General features: G+C 45.4%; 1 protein-coding gene across 22 annotated transcripts in view; it reads right to left on the bottom strand.

Moving 5' to 3' along the window:
- ATP10D (ATPase phospholipid transporting 10D (putative)) overlaps nucleotides 1-21198 on the bottom strand; it is a 67538-nt gene that overhangs the window by 19160 nt on the left and 27180 nt on the right. For all 22 annotated transcript variants that reach the window (XR_013842133.1, XM_079989619.1, XM_079989623.1 and 19 more), the window contains 9 exons: nucleotides 20390-20496; nucleotides 18443-18574; nucleotides 16163-16278; nucleotides 13901-14153; nucleotides 10991-11205; nucleotides 9623-9805; nucleotides 5214-5805; nucleotides 4242-4348; nucleotides 1705-1831 (listed from right to left, as the gene is read on the bottom strand). Coding sequence is in view for 21 of the 22 variants with exons in the window: in XM_079989619.1 (XP_079845745.1) it covers nucleotides 1705-1831; nucleotides 4242-4348; nucleotides 5214-5805; nucleotides 9623-9805; nucleotides 10991-11205; nucleotides 13901-14153; nucleotides 16163-16278; nucleotides 18443-18574; nucleotides 20390-20496 (1832 nt within the window). In the remaining variant the exon portion in view is untranslated. The remainder of the gene's footprint in view (nucleotides 1-1704; nucleotides 1832-4241; nucleotides 4349-5213; nucleotides 5806-9622; nucleotides 9806-10990; nucleotides 11206-13900; nucleotides 14154-16162; nucleotides 16279-18442; nucleotides 18575-20389; nucleotides 20497-21198) is intronic.

Raw genomic sequence — 21198 nt, 5'->3', positions numbered from 1 at the left:
TCCTCTCCTCCTCCTTCTCTTCTTCTGTCTACCATTAGGCTCTGTATTATGTTTTTATTATTATGCTACATAAATTATGTTCTTAATTTTGTACCCCGCCCTGGGATTTTTAGATAATGGGCAGGATATAAATCGAATCAATAACAATAGCATAACATAATTAAAAAATGCAATTAAGTGTAAATACTACTCAGCAGTTGGGAGCGGCAACATATAAAGCTGAGAAATGCCAAGTTTCTCCTAAGCAAAAATATGCTGAGATTTAAGGTTCATAATTTTTTTCCAAGTGGGATTGCAAAAGACTTATTACCATTCCAATTGCCAATGGTTCTAGGCAAAGTGGCTACAATTCCCAACTCCTAACATGAGGCAAATGATGAGGAATCCGCTTATGTGCCGATTCGCAACCTAACACATTTTACATGTGATAGAATTTCCCAAAATGTTTGAGAAATCAGGAGAAATAATATGGAACCAGGATGAGTTTATGGTGCCTTGGTCTGAACCGTAAAGGATCCGGAATAGTTTCTCTAACAGAATCAAAGCCTATGTAATCATGTATCCTAAGAGCAACCTCAGTTTCTTTGAGTGCTGGTCCTTATGTGGGCAAGGCGGAAGTAACAAAAACAAAAGGGTAAAAATTGGGTGGTAAGGGGGGAAATGGAATGCAATGTTTGGAATCCTGATCAGAAGCACTCCTTGCAGAGTGCTTCTGGTCCTTATGTGGGCAACGTAGCCCACCTTATGTGGGCAAGGCGGAAGTAACAAAAACAACCTTTAGTGGGGGAAAAACCCCTCAGGATGGAATTTCTCCAACCCTACCAAATCAGCTGGATGAGTACTGAGTACCCTCAGATACCAGCTGAGGGTAAAAATTGGGTGGTAAGAGGGGGAATGGAATGCAATGTTTGGAATCCTGATCAGAAGCACTCCTTGCAGAGGCCTTCCCCTTTCAGCACAGGGGGAATTTTGTGGTATCTGATAGCCCCTGGGATGCCCTCCCAGGCAGGGCCAGCCCAACCATTAGACAGTGTGAAGCCACAGCCTCAGGTGGCAGAAACCCATAAGGAGGCATCCACACACCCTGCTGTCTCCACCATCAGCGCTGATTTCTGGAGAGGTTTTGCTGGCAATCAGTGGTGGCACAGCGGCACTTTCGCCTCCAGTGAATGCTCCCAGGAGCCACCAGATTGTACCTAAGTCGTCTACTCTTCATTCTCAAAAATTTATGCTCCTCCTTCCGAACCCCATTAAGCAGCAAAAGAAATGTTTAGATTAGTTTTGCAACTTCAGGGAATTTAAGTGATACGGGGATACAGTCCAACACAAATGTTAAGCATGTTCAAGCCCACTGGGCTAAGTGCATTTGATGGAGCTGCATTCATTGATAAGGTTTGAGCCTATACAGTGGCTCCTACAGTGATACCTCGGGTTAAGTACTTAATTTGTTCCGGAGGTCCGTTCTTAACCTGAAATTGTTCGTAACCTGAAGCACCAATTTAGTTAATGGGGTCTCCTGCTGCCGCCGCGCCACCAGAGCACGATTTCTGTTCTCATCCTGAAGCAAAGTTATTAACCTGAAGCACTATTTCTGGGTTAGCGGAGTCTGTAACCTGAAGTGTATATAACCTGAAGCATATGTAACCAGAGGTACCACTGTATATTTAGGAGTTTAGCAAAACAACCATCTTCTTCCCAACTCACCAAGCAGTGTTAATTTGTTCTCAAGCTTCTGCATTGACTCAAGGAGCATATCGTCCCGGCACTCTATGTTGTGTTCTGCGGCATAATATCCTTTTAACCATTCGTTGTATTCCTCATCAGTCAACACCTGCAGAATCAGCAAAGAGCCGACATCACCGTACTGATCAACATCATGCAAATAAAGCCATTTTAAAATAATAAAGAATTCACAGCATTCATCTCTCTAAAGCAAATTATATATCCAGATATATTTTTTAAGAGTCCCTTTGACCATTTGCAAGCGGTCTTTGGCCAACACAATGTGTGACAGAAGGAGAGGTGTGAAAATTATACCAATAGGTGTGTGTGTGGGGGGGGGGGGAGATAAGGGCTAGAGCAAGAAGACAGCATCATTCGGCGCAAGGTGGGAGGCGAAAACTTGCCATCCACTTGCAGAAGCATGATGCACCAAATAATAATAATAAATAATAATAAAATCTTTATTTATATCCCACCCTCCCCAGCCAAAGCCAGGCTCAGAGTGGCTAACAATGGTAAAAGTAACACAGTTTACATAAAATCACAATCAATTAATTGAAATACATTCTAAAATCAATTCAGAATCAAATTAATGGCAACCATTGGGCTAGAGTTCTATGAGGATTACCAAAGGAGTGGGTCAGACTGTCCCTTGGCCAAAGGCCTGGTGGAACAGCTATGTCTTGCAGGCCCTGCGGAAAGATGTCAAGTCCCGCAGGGCCCTAGTCTCTTGTGACAGAGCGTTCTACCAGATCGGGGCCGCAGCCGAAAAAGCCCTGGCTCTAGTTGAGGCCAGCCTAACCTCCCTGTGGCCCCAGACCTCCAAGATGTTTTTGCTTGAAGACCGTAAGGTCCTCCGTGGGACATACCAGGAGAGGCAGTCCTGTAGGTACGAGGGTCCTAGGCCGTATAGGGCTTTAAAGGTTAAAACCAGCACCTTAAACCTGATCCTGTACTCTACCGGGAGCCAGTGCAGCTGGTATAGCACTGGGTGAATGTGATCCCGCAGCGAGTACCCCGTAAGGAGTCTCGCTGCAGCATTCTGCACCCGCTGTAGTTTCTGGGTCAGTCTCAAGGGCAGCCCCATGTAGAGCGAGTTACAATAATCAAGTCTGGAGGTGACACCAGAGCCAACTCTTTCCTTCCTTCCTTCCTTCCTTCCTTCCTTCCTTCCGCCTTGTCACTCTGAGCTCCTAGACTGGCCAGCTGGCAGTCAATGCACCCATCCCTGCTTTTTTATGTATTTTCTGAACTGCACTCAACAAAGACGGTGGCCTTTGCTGCTTTCTCCCTCGCAGCACCATGTACTGGCTGAATTATTTCAGGTTGGATATAAACTGAGTTTATGCCTAGCAATGATACATGCACACCAAATCTACAGTATTTTGGAGGTGGCCCCGTGTCACTTACATAACTACCAAGCTCAGTATTTGAGAGAATGGGGGTGCTGCAAGAATTAAAACATTACTTCATTTAAAGGGAATAACAGGGTGTGTTACAGTGGGACTGGCTACAGAACTATACGACTGAGACAGGCATCTTCCACTATTACAACAACCCCCCCAAATCAGTCAAGTTCCCTATTTTTTTGTTTCTCGAAGTGAGTTTTTTTTCTGGCACAGCACTGCTTGACAAATGCAATTTATGTCAAACCAAGGTTTTGAGAGCAAAATCCTGGGGAACGTTCAAGCTATGTAACTGCCTATCCTCCACTGCCATCTATTGAAAGTAAAATAACAGGCTTAAAATAACAACAAATCCCTCCTAAAAACTTCCAATATTGAGACTAAAAAATAGCTAAAGAAAGTCCTGACACGTGCATGCAGTTTACTCGTTCATTTAAATGTTGGGGGTGGCTTCATTTAACCATCCCTTTGTAGAAAAAGAACTTGCCCTTCCTCTGAAATCAGTTTGTGATGGGAAACCATGTGGCCAGACCATATCCGTATGCTTTCAACTGTGGTTTGGACACAGATCATGGAGAAGTATGTTTGAAAATTCTAAATATTGCATATATAATCTGCTGACCAGTGCTTTGACTATGTTCTAAACCAAGAAAAAGGTGCCCCCACCCAACTGGGCGAGCCTAAACCCCAGATCTGCTGGCTAGGAGTTAGGAAGAAACAGAGGGGCTTCTCCATCAGCAGAGAAGAGTTTCAAAGGACCACAGCAATTGTGGAGCCTTCCGCTACACCCGCAGATAGCTCTGAAGGTATAGATGGCAGGTCTCTGGAAGCAGCAGCTGATCCTCCACCCAGTTTAGGAATGAACTGTAAAATAAATAGCACCCTATTCTTTCAAGAACAGAAAAAACAGAATCGCAGAATTGTAGAGTTGGGAGGGATCGCGAGTGTCATCTAGCCCAATTCCCTGCAATGCAGGAATCTCAACACAATGGCCCCCCATCCAATCTGAAGCGCCACCAGACCCTGCTTAGCTTTGCAAACGTGCTCGCGGTTTTATTGCTGGCACCGAGGTTTTGCCAATTCTGTACCGTTAACCATTAAGAGAAAGATCACCTTCATAGCTACACAGAGAGTGCGCAGTCCTTGTGCAGCATAATCATCCAAATGCATCTGAGTTCTCTCCTTAATTCTTTGCATCTGCGCGTCAATCTTTTTAATACCTGAGATTGGAAGATAATGAAAAGCAGGAAATGTTAAATGCTCAACATAGGGGTCATCTATGAAAAAGATCATATTCCTGAGGGTGGGCAGTGGTGGGGAGCTATGTAAAATATTCTGAGTGGGATCCTGAGATATAATAGGGGAATCAATTTTGACAGGTGTTACTCGTGCAATCTATGGAGTCCAGTGCCCTGGGGCCCAGTTATGCTAAAATGTACCAAAATATTGTTTGCATTTTTGTGGTGACCAACGGTAAATAAACTTGACTGACTGGCCCTTGCATTTCATAGACTTTCAAAGACCTAAAGGCTTATGCTTATTTGGTTTTATGTTTTCTATTTGGTTTCTCATATTGTTCAATGTTCCGTATAGACTATATAAAGAGTTTATATTGATACTGCATTGTTGTACTTGGTCATCGTGTTGCCTTGGATATTAGTGGCCCTTGCATTGGGCAGGTCTTCTGCCTGGCGGTGGAGATACCTTGAACATGAACGTGCTTTTCCTACAGCAAGGCAGCAGCTCATGTAAAATGTAGTGGCACGACTATTCCCTAGGGTACAATATCTCCATCAGAATACACCATGGCTAGAGGCCCAAGTGACCTCAGTTGTTAAGAATGCCTTTTACCACCCTTAGTTTGTAAGAACATTAAGGGCATTCCTGGATTGAGATAGCCTGACCACTGTTGTCCATGCACTGGCAGCCTCTAGATGGGATTGACACAACACTCCATTGGCTATTTCTCAGATTACGTACATCACTAGCCAGACTCTTGAGGTTTATGAAACATCTGAACTAGAGGTTAAAGGCTTCTGTGTTTGCCAGTGTTTATTAGAAAGCTGACTAGGGCATCCCCCATACCTGTTGGGTCTTTCTCCAGCAAATCCATCATGACAGAGTCTGCTCCTTTGGTGTACACGACGATGTGGTTCAAAATGGGGTGCCTCACCACAATGGACATCCGTTTGCGGACGGAGTCGAAAGGCAAGATGTGTAGCAGCTGAAACGTTAACAGTCCCAAAGGTTCCAAGTGTACCGTCACCAGCTCAGGACTCCTGGACTGCAAACGGCACTGGTAAGCCCTGGCAGCGTAAACCAAGGCCGCTTCGTCAGGGCTTTCTGCTTCATAGAACAGATCGCCTTCAGGAGATGACCCAGCCCTGGTTTCGGGTGCCAATTCTTTTGATCTACTCGAGGTCTCCGTTTGGTCGTGCCCTGAAAGTATGGAGCTGGTTGGGCTTCCAGACGAAGAGCTTTGATTCGAAAGAGATGACGGAAACTTCACACGGAAAATGGACAGCTTCTGTGAACGCAAGCTTTCAGACTCTGATTCAGCTATACCTGAGCTTCGAGCAGAGGTGGGGCTTATTTTTCGGGCAGATAACTTATGGAAAATTTGCTTCAGGTCCATAAAGTGTGAAGTGGGAACTCGGTTTTTGGGAGTCCATCGCCTCTGTAAAAACAGGAATAATAATAATAATAATAAATCAGCAGCCACAAAGGATACAATCCAAAGGCCTGTACACAAAACAGACAAGCAAAGCCTCTGTATTACAGCCAACACCTTTTAACATGTTGAAACCAGATCCTAAGCCCCCTTAGAAAAGAAATAAAAATTTAAGACTCCTATATGTTGAAGTATTGTTCTAAGAAAGATATACTTTACATTTTTATTCTAAGCATATTGGCATATGATGAATGGGAAAAGAAAAGAGTAGTAAAAATAATGATCCATTTGGAGAATGCAAGGATAAATGTGGAGATAGAGATTTAAAGAAGTCGAATTGTGGCAGAGGGAAGTTGCGAGCGGGTGGGTGAAGTACTATACAAGAAGTATATTTGTTTTCAATGTTTTTGAACTGGGTTTTTTCCAATTTCATTTTTTCTTTTCTGTTGATGCTCTGCTTTTGCTGTATTATTTAAATAATAATAATAATAAAGGTTTAAGACTCCCTGAGGAGAAAGACCCTAAAGTTTCTGAGATGATTGACAGCCCTATGGCTCTTACAGTTTAAAGTCTGAAAGCAGTAGAAAAATATATAAAAGTCTGAAAGCAGAGAGAAAGAACAGAGGAAAAGAATGAACAGCAGAGACGAGGGCTGAATACAAGCATTTTTACTTTATGTATCTTAAGACTTTATTTTATAAAAATGACTTGTGGCACTAAAATGACTAAATGACTTATGACATAAGCTTTTGTGGACTAAAGTCCACTTCATCAAATGCACAAAGTGTGATCTTCAGTTGCAGATGAAGTCGGATCGCAATTTGTGTGAATTTAACTTGTGGGATTTCAACTTTACGCTCTTGGCAGCCAGAGTCTGGTTGGAATCCCACAAATTAAATGCACAGAAGGCAGAGAGCTTAAAAGGCTCATTGCCTTGCTTGCCGGACTATGGGAGGCTCTCATAAGATTTCGGAGGGCCTCACGAGATCTCGCACTGACTCCAAGAAGGTAAGATAGTGTCAGGGAACTGACATCAGAGCGAGCAGAGCGAGAGGCGGAGGCAGGGCTCCAGGGCGATGCCGGAGAGGGGACCAGCCGGGGGGAAGGAATTCAGCGTAACACCAATAGAGATGAGAGGGAGATGGAGGAATTGGTGACAGGGTTCCAAGACCCTTCACCCGAATCTAGTGGAGAGAGCACTGGCACGCCCCTGCCTTCCCCTCACTTGCGCAGACGCGTTCCACGCAGGGAACATAGGGGGAGACTTGGGGTCAAACAGCTTTTATGCTGGAAGAGGTTCAAGAAACGCCCACTGACGGATTCTGCAAGTGACTAACAGGTCACGGAGGGCGAGCTCTAACCCTGAACATGGTTGAGCAAACAAACTGACTAAACTGAAGGCAATTTACGCACAAGTAACCCCTCACAACCATTACAGCAATCCGTCAGTCACTGCTGTTACTTGTGCGCAAGCAGTGGAAACATGAGCCAGACTGGAGGCGCCGGGGCAGCGGAGCAAGCTGCGGGGGCGCAGGACCTAGTGAAGAGGAACCAGGAGCTGGAACGGCATGTTGCACTGCTGTGGCCTTTTAAAAGCCTCAACAGCCTATTATTCTGACTTACCCGGTCCAGTATATAAAAGTCACTCTATATCAGAGGTTCCCAAACTTATCTGGCCTACCACCCCCTTTTCAGAAAAAAAAATTACTCAGCACACCCCTGGAAATTTACCTTCTTAAAGCGGACAAACAGAAAGATCCAGCGACAAATTTGCATTCTTTTATGTATCTGTATTTCTACCTACGTCCTACAACTGGGTATCACCCACTTTGGGAACAGCAAAAAAGATCCATATTGGTTCTCATCTAATTTTTACTAGCTGATGTCAGGCTCCAGGGAATCAGATCCCTCCCATGGTGGGCAGCCAAGTATCAGCTAAGCAAGAAGAGTTCTTACCAAAACTTTCATTCAATATTCACAGAGAGAGAGACAGAAATGCCATCTCTCATGGGTAATGACATTGCTCTGAGTAAAGTCCCACTCCTCTTCATCTCTCCTATTATACATCATCCCTACACTGTCTGATCTATGCTTTCTGCCTCTGAGCTTTCTGTTCTCCTACTCTCAACGCCTGCCAGGTGCTGGGAGGGGGTGGGTTGGGGTATGGAATGCTTTCCAGAGACACCAAGTCTGTCAGCTGTCTCTCTCCTTCTCCTCCTCCTCCTCCTCCTCCTCCTCCTCCTCCTCCTCCTCCTCCTTCTTCTCCTATTCCTCTCCCAGCTTCTCCCCTCTGCAGCCTCTGAACTGTGCCCATCTGCAAGCCACTGTTCTAAATCTATACTGTCCTCCTGTTCTCGGAAAGGTTCAGGAGAAGGGGGTGGCGGTCCCCACCGTTCCTCCTCAGTCCAGCCCCTGACATCTGCACACTATGCATAAACTCACCAGACCACAAGGCACCACCTCTTAAAGCCAGAGGTGCTCAGTCTGTGACTTTCGAGACGCTGGGGGATTTCAACTCCCATCAGTCCTGGTCAGCATGGTGAGGGAAGATGGGAGCTGGACTCAGGCAACATCTGGAGGGCCACAGGTTCCCCATCCCTGCCCCAAGGAAACATGAGAAGCCAACGGTCATCATTTATAAATCACGGCTCGTCTCCCCTCAGTGTAACCAAGGCTGCAAGGCACTAAACAGAGTTATTACTATTCAATAGCCAGGCTGAGGTGTGCTGCAGAGCATTTCTGTGTGCAGGCAGCTGGCTGCCAGCTCCATCTGGTACATGGGGTGACACCCTGTCTGCCTGTGCACTGTCTCGCCAGAGTGGTACATGATCTGGTTATCTCCCGCTTGGACTACTGCAATGTGCTCCATGTGGGGCTACCTTTGAAGGTGACTCAGAAACTACAACTAATGCGGCTGCCAGACTGGGAGTGGCTGCCGGGACCATATAACCCTGGTCCTAATGGATCTTCATTGGCTCCCAGTACATTTCCGGAGAATTCAAATTGTTTGAAGCCCTAAACAGTTTTGGCCCTGCACACTTGAAGGAGCGTCTCCACCCCCATCATTCAGGCCCAGACACTGAAGTCTAGCTCCCAGGGCCTTCTGGAGGTTCCCTCACTGCGAGAAGTGAGGTTACAGGGAGCCAGGCACAGGGCCTTCTCGGTAGTGGCACCTGCCCTGTGGAACACCCTTCCGTCAGATGTCAAAGAAATAAACAACTATCTGCCTTTTAGAAGACATCTGAAGGCAGCCCTGTAGAGGGAAGTTTTTAATGTTTGGTGTCTTACTGTGTGTTAATTTGCATTATATATTCTGTGTCCAGGGCAGCTATCTACCAGCTCCATCTGGAATGCAGGCTGAGACCCTACCTGCCCGCAGACTGTCTCACCAGAGTGGTGCATGCTCTAGTTATCTCCCGCTTGGACTACTGCAATGCGCTCTACGTGGGGCTACATTTGTAGATGACCCGGAAACTACAACTAATCCAGAATGTGGCAGCAAGACTGGTGACTGAGAGTGGCTGCCCAGGCAGAGGGCCTTCTCGGTAGTGGCACCCGCCCTGTGGAACGCCCTCTCATCAGATGTCAAGGAAATAAACAAGTATCTCACTCTGGAAGACACCTGAAAGCAGCCCTGTTTAGGGAAGTTTTTAATGTTTGATCTTTTATCGTGTTTTTAATATTTGTTGGGAGCCGCCCAGAGCGGCTGGGGAAACCCAGCCAGATGGGCGGGGTATAAATAATAATTACTACACACACACACACACACACACACACACACACACAAGCACCAGAAGCATCTCTAGTTTCTCCCCTGCCTTACCTTTTGCTGTGGTTGATCAGGCGTTGAAACAACGACAGTGTTGCAAATCGACAGAGCGATGAAGAATTCAGCGATGTACACTATCTCTGGGGTTAGCCCTACCGTCTCAGATATTGTATAGGATTTGAAAGTGATCTTCCTCAACTTCCTTTCAAGGAGTTCATCTGGCACAACATCAGTCTCCTTGTTGGTCAAGCAAAAACAAGGATGGTAAGGTTCTCGTCGAAATTATCTTCCCCCCTCCCCCAAAAGTCATACAGCAATGAGCCCACGCTACTGGAAGACCCAGCTTTTCAGAAATTTTATTCATTCATAACTCAAGTGCGCAGGCCAGTTCTCCAGCATCTCACAACCGTACAACAACAAAAATGTAAATCTGTACATTGCTACAACAGCAATCAAGTACTAAATTGTTTCAAAACATGACAAGGCAATCCGACAAATAACTAAATTTCATCAAATGACATTTTAAAGTCATCAGAAAACCAAAGATCAATCATTAAAACATAGCAAGTAGTGATAAATATAATGAACATTCCAATGTAACTGCATGCCAATGGAGACCGAGGCTGAAAGGCTCGAAGATCTCCCTGCAGAAAAATCATTACTTGCGGCAGATGGATTGCTTAGAAGCGTCTTGTGAAACAGCCACTGCCAGGTCACTTCTGGACTGTGAGAACTGCATAGATATGTAAAGGGCCCCCGGACGGTTAAGTCCAGTCAAAGGCGACTATGGGGTTGTGGTGCTCATCTTGCTTTCAGGCCGAGGGAGCCAGTGTTTGTCCACAGACAGCTTTCCGGGTCTTGTGGCCAGCATGACTAAACCACTTCTGGCGTAACAGGACACCGCGGCGGAAACCAGAGCACACAGAAACGCCATTTACCTTCCCACCACAGCGGTATTTATTTATCTACTTGCACTAGTGTGCTTTCGAACTGCTAGGCGGGCAGGAGCTGGGACAGAACAACTGGAGCTCACCCCGTCATGGGGATTCGAACCGCCAACCTTCTGATCGGCAAGCCCCAGAGCCAGGGTAGGCAACCTAAGGCCTGTGGGCCGGATGCAGCCCAATCGCCTTCTCAATCTGGCCCGTGGATGGTCCGGGAATCAGCACGTTTTTACATGAATAAAATGTGTCCTTTTATTTCAAATGCATCTTGTGGGGCATAGGAATTCGTTCATTCCCCCCCCCCCAAATATAGTCCGGCCCACCACATGGAAAAGGTTGAAAAAGGTTGCTGTCCCCTGCCCCTGAGGCTCAGTGGTTTAGGCCACAGCACCACCCATGTCCCTGCATAGATATGTATGAATAGGTCAGCCAGTCGCCCCCCCCACAAGTCCCTCATAGGCTCAAGGAATACACTTACAATTGGGCTGCTGAAGGCCATTTGTGTCGTGCGTGATATACTAGTTCGCAAGGCGGAGGTGGAGCTAAACAAGCGGCTCAAAGACTTTGTGCTCTGGAAATAACCCGATTTGCAGGTGGAAAACCTTGACGGACGCTTCAAAGAGGAATATGAAGCGCGTATTCCTTCTTCATCTTCTTCATCATCATAATCTAGGTATGATTCTAGCCTCTTAGCTAGGCAGACAGAGAGAAAGAGATCACCCGCATGATTCTTTAAAGTAAAATAATGAATCTATGACTGGTCCCATATTCTCAACCCAAGGAATTCAATGTATTTATTAGTTATACCCCCACCTTTCCTGCATCACAGAGGCTAAGGTGGTACGAAATAAACAAATACAGCCATTATGAGCAGCAGCTATGTGCTGCACGCCACCTGCCGCTGGTCTTTGTATTATGACCTTCGAGATACTCAACTGAACCCCCATTTTAGCAGTTCCAAGTCAACAGCGAAAGCAAAAGCAAGGAATTCCTTGTCCTTGTGGACTTCCCCCCATGAATCGTACAGTTGTACCTTGGTTTTCCAACAGCTTATTTCTTGAACATTTTGGCTCCCGAACACCGCAAACCCAGGTGTGAGTGTTCTGGTTTTCGAATGTTTTTTGGAAGCTGAACATCTGACGCAGCTTCCGGCTGTGTGCAGGAAGCTTCTGCAGCCAATCGGAAGCCGTGCCTTGGTTTTCAAACATTTCTGGAAGTCAAACAGACTTCCGGAATGGATTCCGTTCAAGAACCAAGATATGACTGTATTTGGCATTTGACATGGGGAGGGGGGAGTCAAAACTCAGATCTACAATCAAAGATCCTCTTCTATTTACCAAGTTACAGGATTACGAAGAGCTGCAAAACAACAAAAACAGTGACTTCCCATCTCTATTTTTTTCTTTCATAGCGGTCAGAAATATTCTGATGTGATCATAATATTCAGGGGTTGGGTTTTTTAGCAGGAACTTAAGGGAATGGAGTTTCCTTCCCTTTTAGAAATTAAATAATTGTTTTGTTGTTGTTGTGGGATGGGGGGCTGGAACGGATATACACCCAACGCCAGAGCCAAAACAACAACAACAACAACAACAATTTTATTATTTAACCCCACCCATCTGACAGGGTTGCCTCAACCACTCTGGGCAGCTTCCAACATATATAAAAACACAAAATCCATTTATATCTGTAATCTGTACAGTTGTGGCCATTTCTAATCCAGATCAATGTCTGCTTGAGTTTATTAATCACATATTACATTTATAATGATAATAATAATATTTTTTATTTATACCCCACCCTTCCTGGCTCAGAAAACTGGGCTCAGGGCGGCTAACAACAAATTAAAAACATTTAATTGATGCAACAAAAAACAGCATAAAATACCATATGAAATGTGAATAACAATAAATTCAGAATTCAAAAATCAATTTGGGGGGGGGGGGAATCCATCCAATAAACATTAGATGATCCCCAGGGCTAGCTGGCTAAATTAGTCCTATTTAGGCCAGCGAGTAGACCAGGGAAGAATTAGCTGTGGGATCCCAGAGCGGGTAATCTTCATAAAAAGGGGAGGGGGAGGGAAGGAATGGGAATAAAAGATCAGGCTAAATTCAAGCTGAAAGCCAGGTGGAATAGCTCTGTCTTACAGGCCCTGTGGAAGGAAGCTAAATCCTGCAGGGCCCTGGTCTCTTAGGACAGAGCATTTCACCAGGTCGGCGCCATCACTGAGAAGGCCCTGGCCCTGGTGGAGGATAATCTGACTTCCTTAGGGCCTGGGACCTCTAAACTATTATTATTCATGGACCATAAGGTCCTCTGTGGGGAATACCAGGAGAGGCAGTCCCGTAAATACGAGGGCCCTAAGCCAAAAAGGGCTTAGCCACTGCCCAGGGTGGGGTGGGAAGGCAGTGTAGATGGGTCTGCAATAAACAAACAAACAAACAAACTTCATAGTGAGTTCCCCCACCTTTTTCTCCAGAAAAAAGCACTGATAATATTTATATGATATGTGCTGAATCTTCAACAATGCCATCTTTTGCTGCATGCATTTCCTAGCAGTATTACTGAAACTTGTACACAAAGCTTTCCAGAGTTAAATTTCCGGCGTTTGCTTGTTTGATTTCAAACCATTTCCCAATGTGCCACTGGAGGGCATCGCCGTCTTCCTAAATGAACGGCCTCAGATACACCGGCCAGTTTACATGGGGACTGCGCAGTGAGTCATCCTCCGTTGTCATGGATTTGGTTTGTGATTTCATGCAGATTTAGGCCTTGCTGCTTGAAAGGGCAAACTTCTTCAATGATCACTGCAGAGCTAGACTGATTTATAAAGTACATCTAGTACATGAACGAGCACAGCTTAATTTACCCAATACAAACCTTACTGATAAATATGTATATATATGATTGAATGGATGAAAACCTGCAGTATGCATGTTTACAGTTTCGTTTCTATGGTTCCATCCTTATCAAGGTTTTATGAATTTCCTTAGCATGCACAGGGCCCCACGGCAAAGCAGTGTGAGCCTGCATGGGATAAAAAGGCATACGCCACATTTTTAAGAATTTTGTGTTTACAGGCCCAACATGCCTGTCGCTTTCTAGCGCATCCTTTTATACAGACTACAAGTAATGAACACAGAACATGAAAAAGTGGACTAAAAAGAGGACTACTAAAGAGATGCCATGGGGCCTATATTGAGATGCTTGTCACTGGCTCCCAATACGTTTCTGAGCACAATTCAAAGTGTCGGCGCTGACCATTAAAGCCCTAAATGGCCTCGGCCCAGTATACCTGAAGGAGCACCCCCACCCCCATCATTCAGCCCGAATACCACTGAGGTCCAGCTCCTGGTACAAAAGCAGCTTTCTCCTGCAGCCTTACCATTCTCTTCATGACCATATTCCATCCCCGCAATGCTGCATCTTCGGAAAACCATTTTGTTCTCAGTGAGGGTTCCGGTCTTATCAGAGAAAATGTACTCAATCTGCCCAAGGTCTTCGGCTATATTCAGCGATCCGCACCGGATCCCGGTGTCCGTCGGTTCATGGTACAAATCAAGATCATTCCGGATAAAATAGATTTGCCCCAATTTGACAAATTCAATGGAGACATAAAGAGAAATCGGGATCAAAACCTGCCAAGGCAAGGAGCGGATTTAGTATGGCTTGCTCATGAGGACAGATCCTGCCCTCAACTGCACCAGAAAACGAACCCGAAATCCTAATATGAGGGGGTAAGGTTGATCCGATAGGGATCACTGAGACTTAGCGGAATGAGACTCACATCTGGAGTCGGCCAGCGGAAGGGTGTATCTTGCTAAAAATCAACAGAACAGACAGTATGGCGTTATCAAAAATAAGTCACCTTAGACCAACCACATCTGCTGTTTCGATAGTTACTTGTTTGGCAGACCGTGAGAATGCCGTGGGCATAGTGTATCTTGATTTCAGCAAATTATTTGAGAAAGTCTGTCATGGGATTGCCAAGATTAATGTTAGGTTAACTCACAGCTGGTTGAACAACTGCACCCAACTACTGCTTGTTAATAGCACTACATTAACTTGGATAAAGGCCCCAGTTAAGTGCCACAGGGTTCTATAAGTGACTTGGAAAAGGATGTAATATAATAATAATAATAATAATAATAATAATAATAAATTTTATTTATACCCCGCCCTCCCCAGCCAAGACCGGGCTCAGGGCGGCTAACACCAGGTATAAAAACAATTGATCGAAATACAACTTAAAAACAAGATTAAAATGCAACATTAAAATGCATTGCAATAGAGACTCAAATCAAAAACTTTTTGGGGGATGAAAACGTCGTCTTCACCAAGGCCAACTATCCAGACTGGTCCTACGTGGGCCAGAAAAAAGCCAGGCAAGTCCCCAAATAGGAGATCCATCACAGAAGGAGAAAGGAAAAAGGAAAGAGGGGGAGGGGATCAAGTTGATTCCAAGCCAAAGGCCAGGCGGAACATCTCTGTCTTACAGGCCCTGCGGAAAGAAATCAGATCCTACAGATGTTTATCAGATCCTGTAGCCAGATGTTTATCAAATATGCAGCTGATACAAAGCTGGGACAACCAGCTTGGCAGTAGACAGAACCAGGATTAAAATCCGAACTCAAGACTGTTACCCAACTATGATGTAGGTGTCTCCCCACTAATGCATGGGTTACGTTCACAGGTCGTGCATGTAGACGTGAAATCACATACAGTGGGGAACACTGCCTAAAAAGCCTGTAAACATCATCAAAACCTCTGGGAACCCTTGAAAAACACTATTAAAAATGAGCCTGAAAGGTTGGTGCAAATGCTCCTGGATTGGTAGTTGGTTTTTCTGCTCTTTTCAGGCCGTTTTTGCCGTTTTTGCCCTTTTTTGCAGTTAAAATAGACTGATTTAATTATTTCCCGGCACTGCACGGGAGTCAAATGCACATAAGCGAGGAGACCTCTGTATATGCAAAGTCCTGAATTTAGCTACAAAAGAACAACGAAAACAAGTAGAGAATGTATAAAAGATCTAGGCCAGGGATTACCATTGTGCTGTCATCCAGATGTTGTCGACTATGAAACTTATAGTTGATACAGCCATCATTCCTGCCCATTGGCCATGCTGCCTATGGCCAACAGCAGCTGTAGTCCACAACATCCCAAGGGCAGCCCATTGGCTAATCCTGATCTAAGCATCTCAGCTGATCCTAAGTTGACCATGAGCCACCCGTATAACGTGAGTGCTGAAAAAACAATAATCCAATTTTTGGCTGCTTTTCCAGAAGCACAGGGCCCAGATCATAAGAGGCAGTGGGTCCATTCTATTTATAATTATTATTATTTCTGTACTTCTCAGTTGCATCCAGAGTACTGTCTCTAGGTTCAGTGCGCCACATTTTAAGAAGGGCGTGGAGAAACAAGGGGGTTTCCAGAGGGTTGGATGGCCATATGTCAGGCAAGTTGCACCTTGCATTACAGATCCTGCACTGAGCAGAGAAGGGCTGGACTAGACAAGCGCCAATGTCCCTTACACGGTTCTACAATTCTTTTAAAAAAGCTCTGGAACACACCTACTAAATTCAAGTTACTTTGGCTTTCTAGTACGGTAGTATTAAAGAAAGCAGCACCACCCAAACCACAAACTTACCTGCAATAAAATTATCATTGTCCAGAACATAAAAAATGCTCCCATTGCTGGAGCAATTTGCTTTCCGCTACTATAGAGAGGTGGGTCTGGATGGGCACCTAGCCAAAACCCGTGACCTTTTTAAAAAGAAGATAAAGAATCCATTAACAAAATCAAAACTATGAATGGCACTGCGTTCCAAGGCAGTGACCAGCGTAGTACAGGCTTCCCCAACCTGGTGCCTCCTCCTGATGTTTTGGACAACTCTCATCAGGCCCTGCTGATCTGGAGGGCACGAGGTTGGAGAATACAGACAACAAAGTTATCAATCAGCTTCAAAAATGCCCTGGCCTTTATATTTTAAAAATCATCTAAAAAATAAGCTGATGAAGGTTGCAATCCTATACATAAAGGTAAAGGTAAAGGGACCCCTGACCATTAGGTCCAGTCGTGGCTGACTCTGGGGTTGCGGCGCTCATCTCGCTTTATTGGCCAAGGGAGCCGGTGTACAGCTTCCGGGTCATGTGGCCAGCATGATTAAGCCGCTTCTGGCGAACCAGAGCAGCGCACGGAAACGCCACTTACCTTCCCGCCGGAGCGGTACCTATTTATCTACTTGAACTTTGATGCGCTTTCGAACTGCTAGGTGGGGAGGAGCAGGGACCGAGCAACGGGAGCTCACACCATCGCGGGGATTCGAACTGCCAACCTTCTGATCGGCAAGTCCTAGGCTCTGTGGTTTAGACCACAACGCCACCCGCGTCCCCCAATCCTATACATGCTCCCTTGTTAAAAAAAACCCCTCACTAGATTCAGCATGACTTTTTTTCCTGAGCAAAAATGCCTCAGAGCACAGGGTACTATTAACTTGCTATACTTTCAGAAACCTATAACACATTCAGATGCTGTGCATTTAAAACAAACATCCCCCCCCAAAAAAAAAGAATCATGGGAATTGTAGTTTACCCCTTCACATAGCTATGGTTCCTGGCACCCTTAATGAACTACAGTTCCCAGGGTTCTTTGGGGCAGAGCCATGCGCTTTAAATATACGATGCGGGTGAAAAATCATGCAAGGCTTGTGTTATTCACTTTATTTATACACCAGCAGAACAATGAAATAAGTATTAGAGATTTAAAAGCAGCTGCAGCTATATTTATATCATCTGATGCCTGATCATTGTAACCGGTGAATCAAACCTGGGAGCTTCTACAGGCAAAATATGTGCTCTACGTTATGATGGCAAATGAAGCCAGTGATAGTTTCATAGCAGCCCCATCTGCATTATACATTGAAAGCCGAATCAGGCATTCAGCAAAGAACCTTGGGAACTGTAGTTTGTTAAAGGTGATACGAGAGTTGTTAGAAGACCCTTATTCCCCTCACACAGCTGATTTCCTAGAGGTCCCTGGGAAGAGGGACTGGCTGTTAAACCACTCTTGAGAACTGTAGCTGGGAACAGAGGCCTCCTAACAACTCTCAGGACCTTTAGCAAACTACAGTTCCCAGGATTCTTTGGGGGAAATCCGTGACTGTTAAAAGTGGTACAAGACTACTTCCAATGTATGGTGCAGATAAAGGTAAAGGTAAAGGTAAAGGGATCCCTGACCATTAGATCCAGTCGTGGCCAACTCTGGGGTTGCGGCGCTCATCTCGCTTTATTGGCCGAGGGAGCTGGCGTACAGCTTCTGGGTCATGTGGCCAGCATGACTAAGCCGCTTCTGGCGAACCAGAGCAGCGCACGGAAACGCCGTTTACCTTCCCGACGGAGTGGTACCTATTTATCTACTTGCACTTTGACGTGCTTTCGAACTGCTAGGTTGACAGGAGCAGGGACTGAGCAACGGGAGCTCACACCGTCATGGGGATTCGAACCGCCAACCTTCTGATCGGCAATTCCTAGGCTCTGTGGTTTAACCCACAGCGCCACCCGCATCCCATGGTGCGGATATGGCCAGTGTAAACCATACGACTAAAAACGGTGCTTCAGAATAGAGCTCTCCATAAACGGGAGTCAAATAGAGGCCGCTTAGGATGAAGATCAAACCCCTATTTTCCCATCTGCAGTGTTGAAATAAGAATCGGCTGCCGGTCTGGTCAACTTCTGTGCATGGAATCCCAGTGGGAAGGGAGAGACGCCATTTTGCTTTTCACCTCAGGCAACGTAAGGTCTTGGGACCCAAAAATAAAAATAAAAATGCTAAACTCCATTAGAAAAACCCTTAAAACATAGAGTCCTAAACAGACGTATAGAGAGAGAATATCCTATTTTGTAGAGTGGATCTTAACTCTTCACTTACCCACGGCCCCTATAGAGCACATCACAACTAGAAGCAGAACACACCAGATGATGTCTTTGTTTACGCTCTTCTCTAGCTTACTTCGCTTGTACCGAAGCCCTGTGTTGTTTAACATTGCCTTGGTTTCGTGACCTTTCGACAACACAAAACACGTTGGAGCTTTTAATGCAAACTGAAACAATTAAAACTGCACCCTGCCGGGGCCAAGGATAGACACTGGTTGTTATAACTTTTGCAAAGTTTGGCACCCGAGTCCCATGATGCTTACTAGATACAAATGGCCGCTTGGACTGGAGAAGGGTGGAGGAAATCCCAAGGGCCAAAATTCCCTACTTGGACGCTTGATGGTAGCTATGCAGAGTCAGCATATAGCCAGCCAGGCAGAAATCAAAGCTGCAGAAGGCCTGTGCTAGCTTAAGGAAATAAGGTAAAGGTAAAGGTACCCCTGCCCGTACGGGCCAGTCTTGACAGACTCTGGGGTTGTGCGCCCATCTCACTTAAGAGGCCAGGGGCCAGCGCTGTCCGGAGACACTTCCGGGTCACGTGGCCAGCGTGACATCGCTGCTCTGGCCAGAGCCAGAGCCAGAGCCAGAGCCGCACACAGAAACGCCGTTTACCTTCCCGCTGGTAAGCGGTCCCTATTTATCTACTTGCACCCGGAGGTGCTTTCGAACTGCTAGGTTGGCAGGCGCTGGGACCGAGCAGCGGGAGCGCACCCCGCCGCAGGGATTCGAACCGCCGACCTTTCGATCGGCAAGCCCTAGGCGCTGAGGCTTTAACCCACAGCGCCACCTGCGTCCCTAGCTTAAGGAAGTAGTTTGAGTTAAATAATGGGCTGGGGAGGAAGTTGCTTCTGCAGCCAGTCACACCGTGTCATTTGCACCAGACTGAGTCCTTGGGCTTTCCAGTTGCCCATCGCTACTCCCATTTGACCAAGAAGCAAAACAAAAACCAAAACCTGGATGCTATGCAAATAGGGGCAGGCTCTGTTCCCAGTGGCTCCTTGGAAAGAGGACATTTTTGTTTATGGTGCCCTAGTTGTCAAACACACACACTCTATCTCTCCAGGGAGGCTAGCCTAGAACCTAAGACATTAACGTCTGTTACATGCCTGGCAAAATCCTTTTTATTTCCCAAGGATTAACAACTTTGCAATTGTTGTTTTTTTAACCCACTATGATAAAATGATAGCACTGTGTTTTTTATTGCTGTAAACTGTTTTATGGCTATGAAATGCCCAGGGCATTTTGAACTGGAGGAAGGCACAGGAATGTTTTAAATATTGATCTTTATATAAAGAATTCTGTGGAACAACCGGGAGGAGGGGAAATTGATGTGAGGAGATACTGATTTTAGGAGCCTTTGCTATTTATTGAACCTCCCTTCCAACCTTCATTTGGCTTCATAATGGATTAATCCTCTATATTTAACAGTTACACCCCTAGAATAGCCTTTATCGCACAAAGTATTAGGCTGCACCCAACCAAATCCTTAGAGCGTTATTTTTATTATTACTTATTCTTTATTAAATTTGTGTCCCACCCTTCATCTGTAGATCACGGGGCAGTTTATGACATAAAATTACAATATGAAAATCATACAACACATAGCAAAAATAAGAATGTTGACAAACCAATAATCCACCCTCCCATTTAAAAAGGGCATCAGATATCAATCAGCCCCAAGGCCTGGAAGAAGAGGAACATTTTTGCCTGGTGCCTAAAGATATGTAATGAAGGCACTGGCCGAACCTCCCTGGGGAGAAAGAACATTCCACAGGAGTAGAATCCCCTGAAATTCATTGGCATAAATTAGCTGTGTCTATCATTTCAATGGGTTTACTCTGAGTAACAATGGAGGACAACCCTTTGTGTTTGCCAGGGATGGCAATGAACGACTTCATTTCTCAGGCCCTGCAAACCAGCGACATCTAGCCAGGGCACTGACCTGCGTACACCACAATGCCAACAACAACTGTTGTATTTCTGATGGTGCATCCTCTCATCAGCAAGTTGTCCTTGCTCAGGCCCACTCGTTCATTATCTGGGTGCTCCCTGTAAAGAAAAATCCAGCTCAAGATGCACTCATGTTCACAAAGGCTCCACAAATACTGCCAACACCCATGGACAAGACATTCAAAAGGATATATCCTAGAGCACTCTTTGACAACCTGGTGCCCTCTAGATGCTGTTGGGCTGCACTAGCTAGGACTGATGGGACTTGCAGTCCAACCTGTGTCCGAAATTAGCCAGACACCAGACATATTTTGCTTTCAACCACTTGCAACCAAGTGCCTGGGTGCTAGGACATTGCCACCATCTGGGGATCATTGGATCTAGACTGTTTTCATCGACTAATATGCCACCTTGTAGAATTCTATCAGCTATATTTTATCTGCACAAACGGAATGAATTTCTGGAACCAAATGGCTTTTTCTGTGCAGCCTGAGCAGGAGCAGAGACCTTTAAGATAAAGAGGTCGGAATACAACAAAATATATGTGCACTGTCCCAGGATCAAGTGATTTTCCTTCTTTCAGTTCTCAAAGCTGTTAACCCAGTTCAAGGTTGCCATCTGAACTAGAACCAGAAGTTTAACGGAGAATCAATCGCAGTCAGCCCATCATTTGAAAAACAAGACTTTAGAGCTGTCTTGCCCTAAAACAGCAACTAAATATTCCGCTTTTGTGACTGCAACCTTGGCTTCAGGAACCATTTGTTGCCTAGATTATATATCTGATTTTCAACGAATATGGAA

Source organism: Podarcis cretensis (assembly GCF_951804945.1).
Source record: "Podarcis cretensis genome assembly, chromosome: 9".
Classification (NCBI taxonomy): domain Eukaryota; kingdom Metazoa; phylum Chordata; class Lepidosauria; order Squamata; family Lacertidae; genus Podarcis; species Podarcis cretensis.
This window is presented reverse-complemented; position numbering and strand designations above follow the sequence as displayed.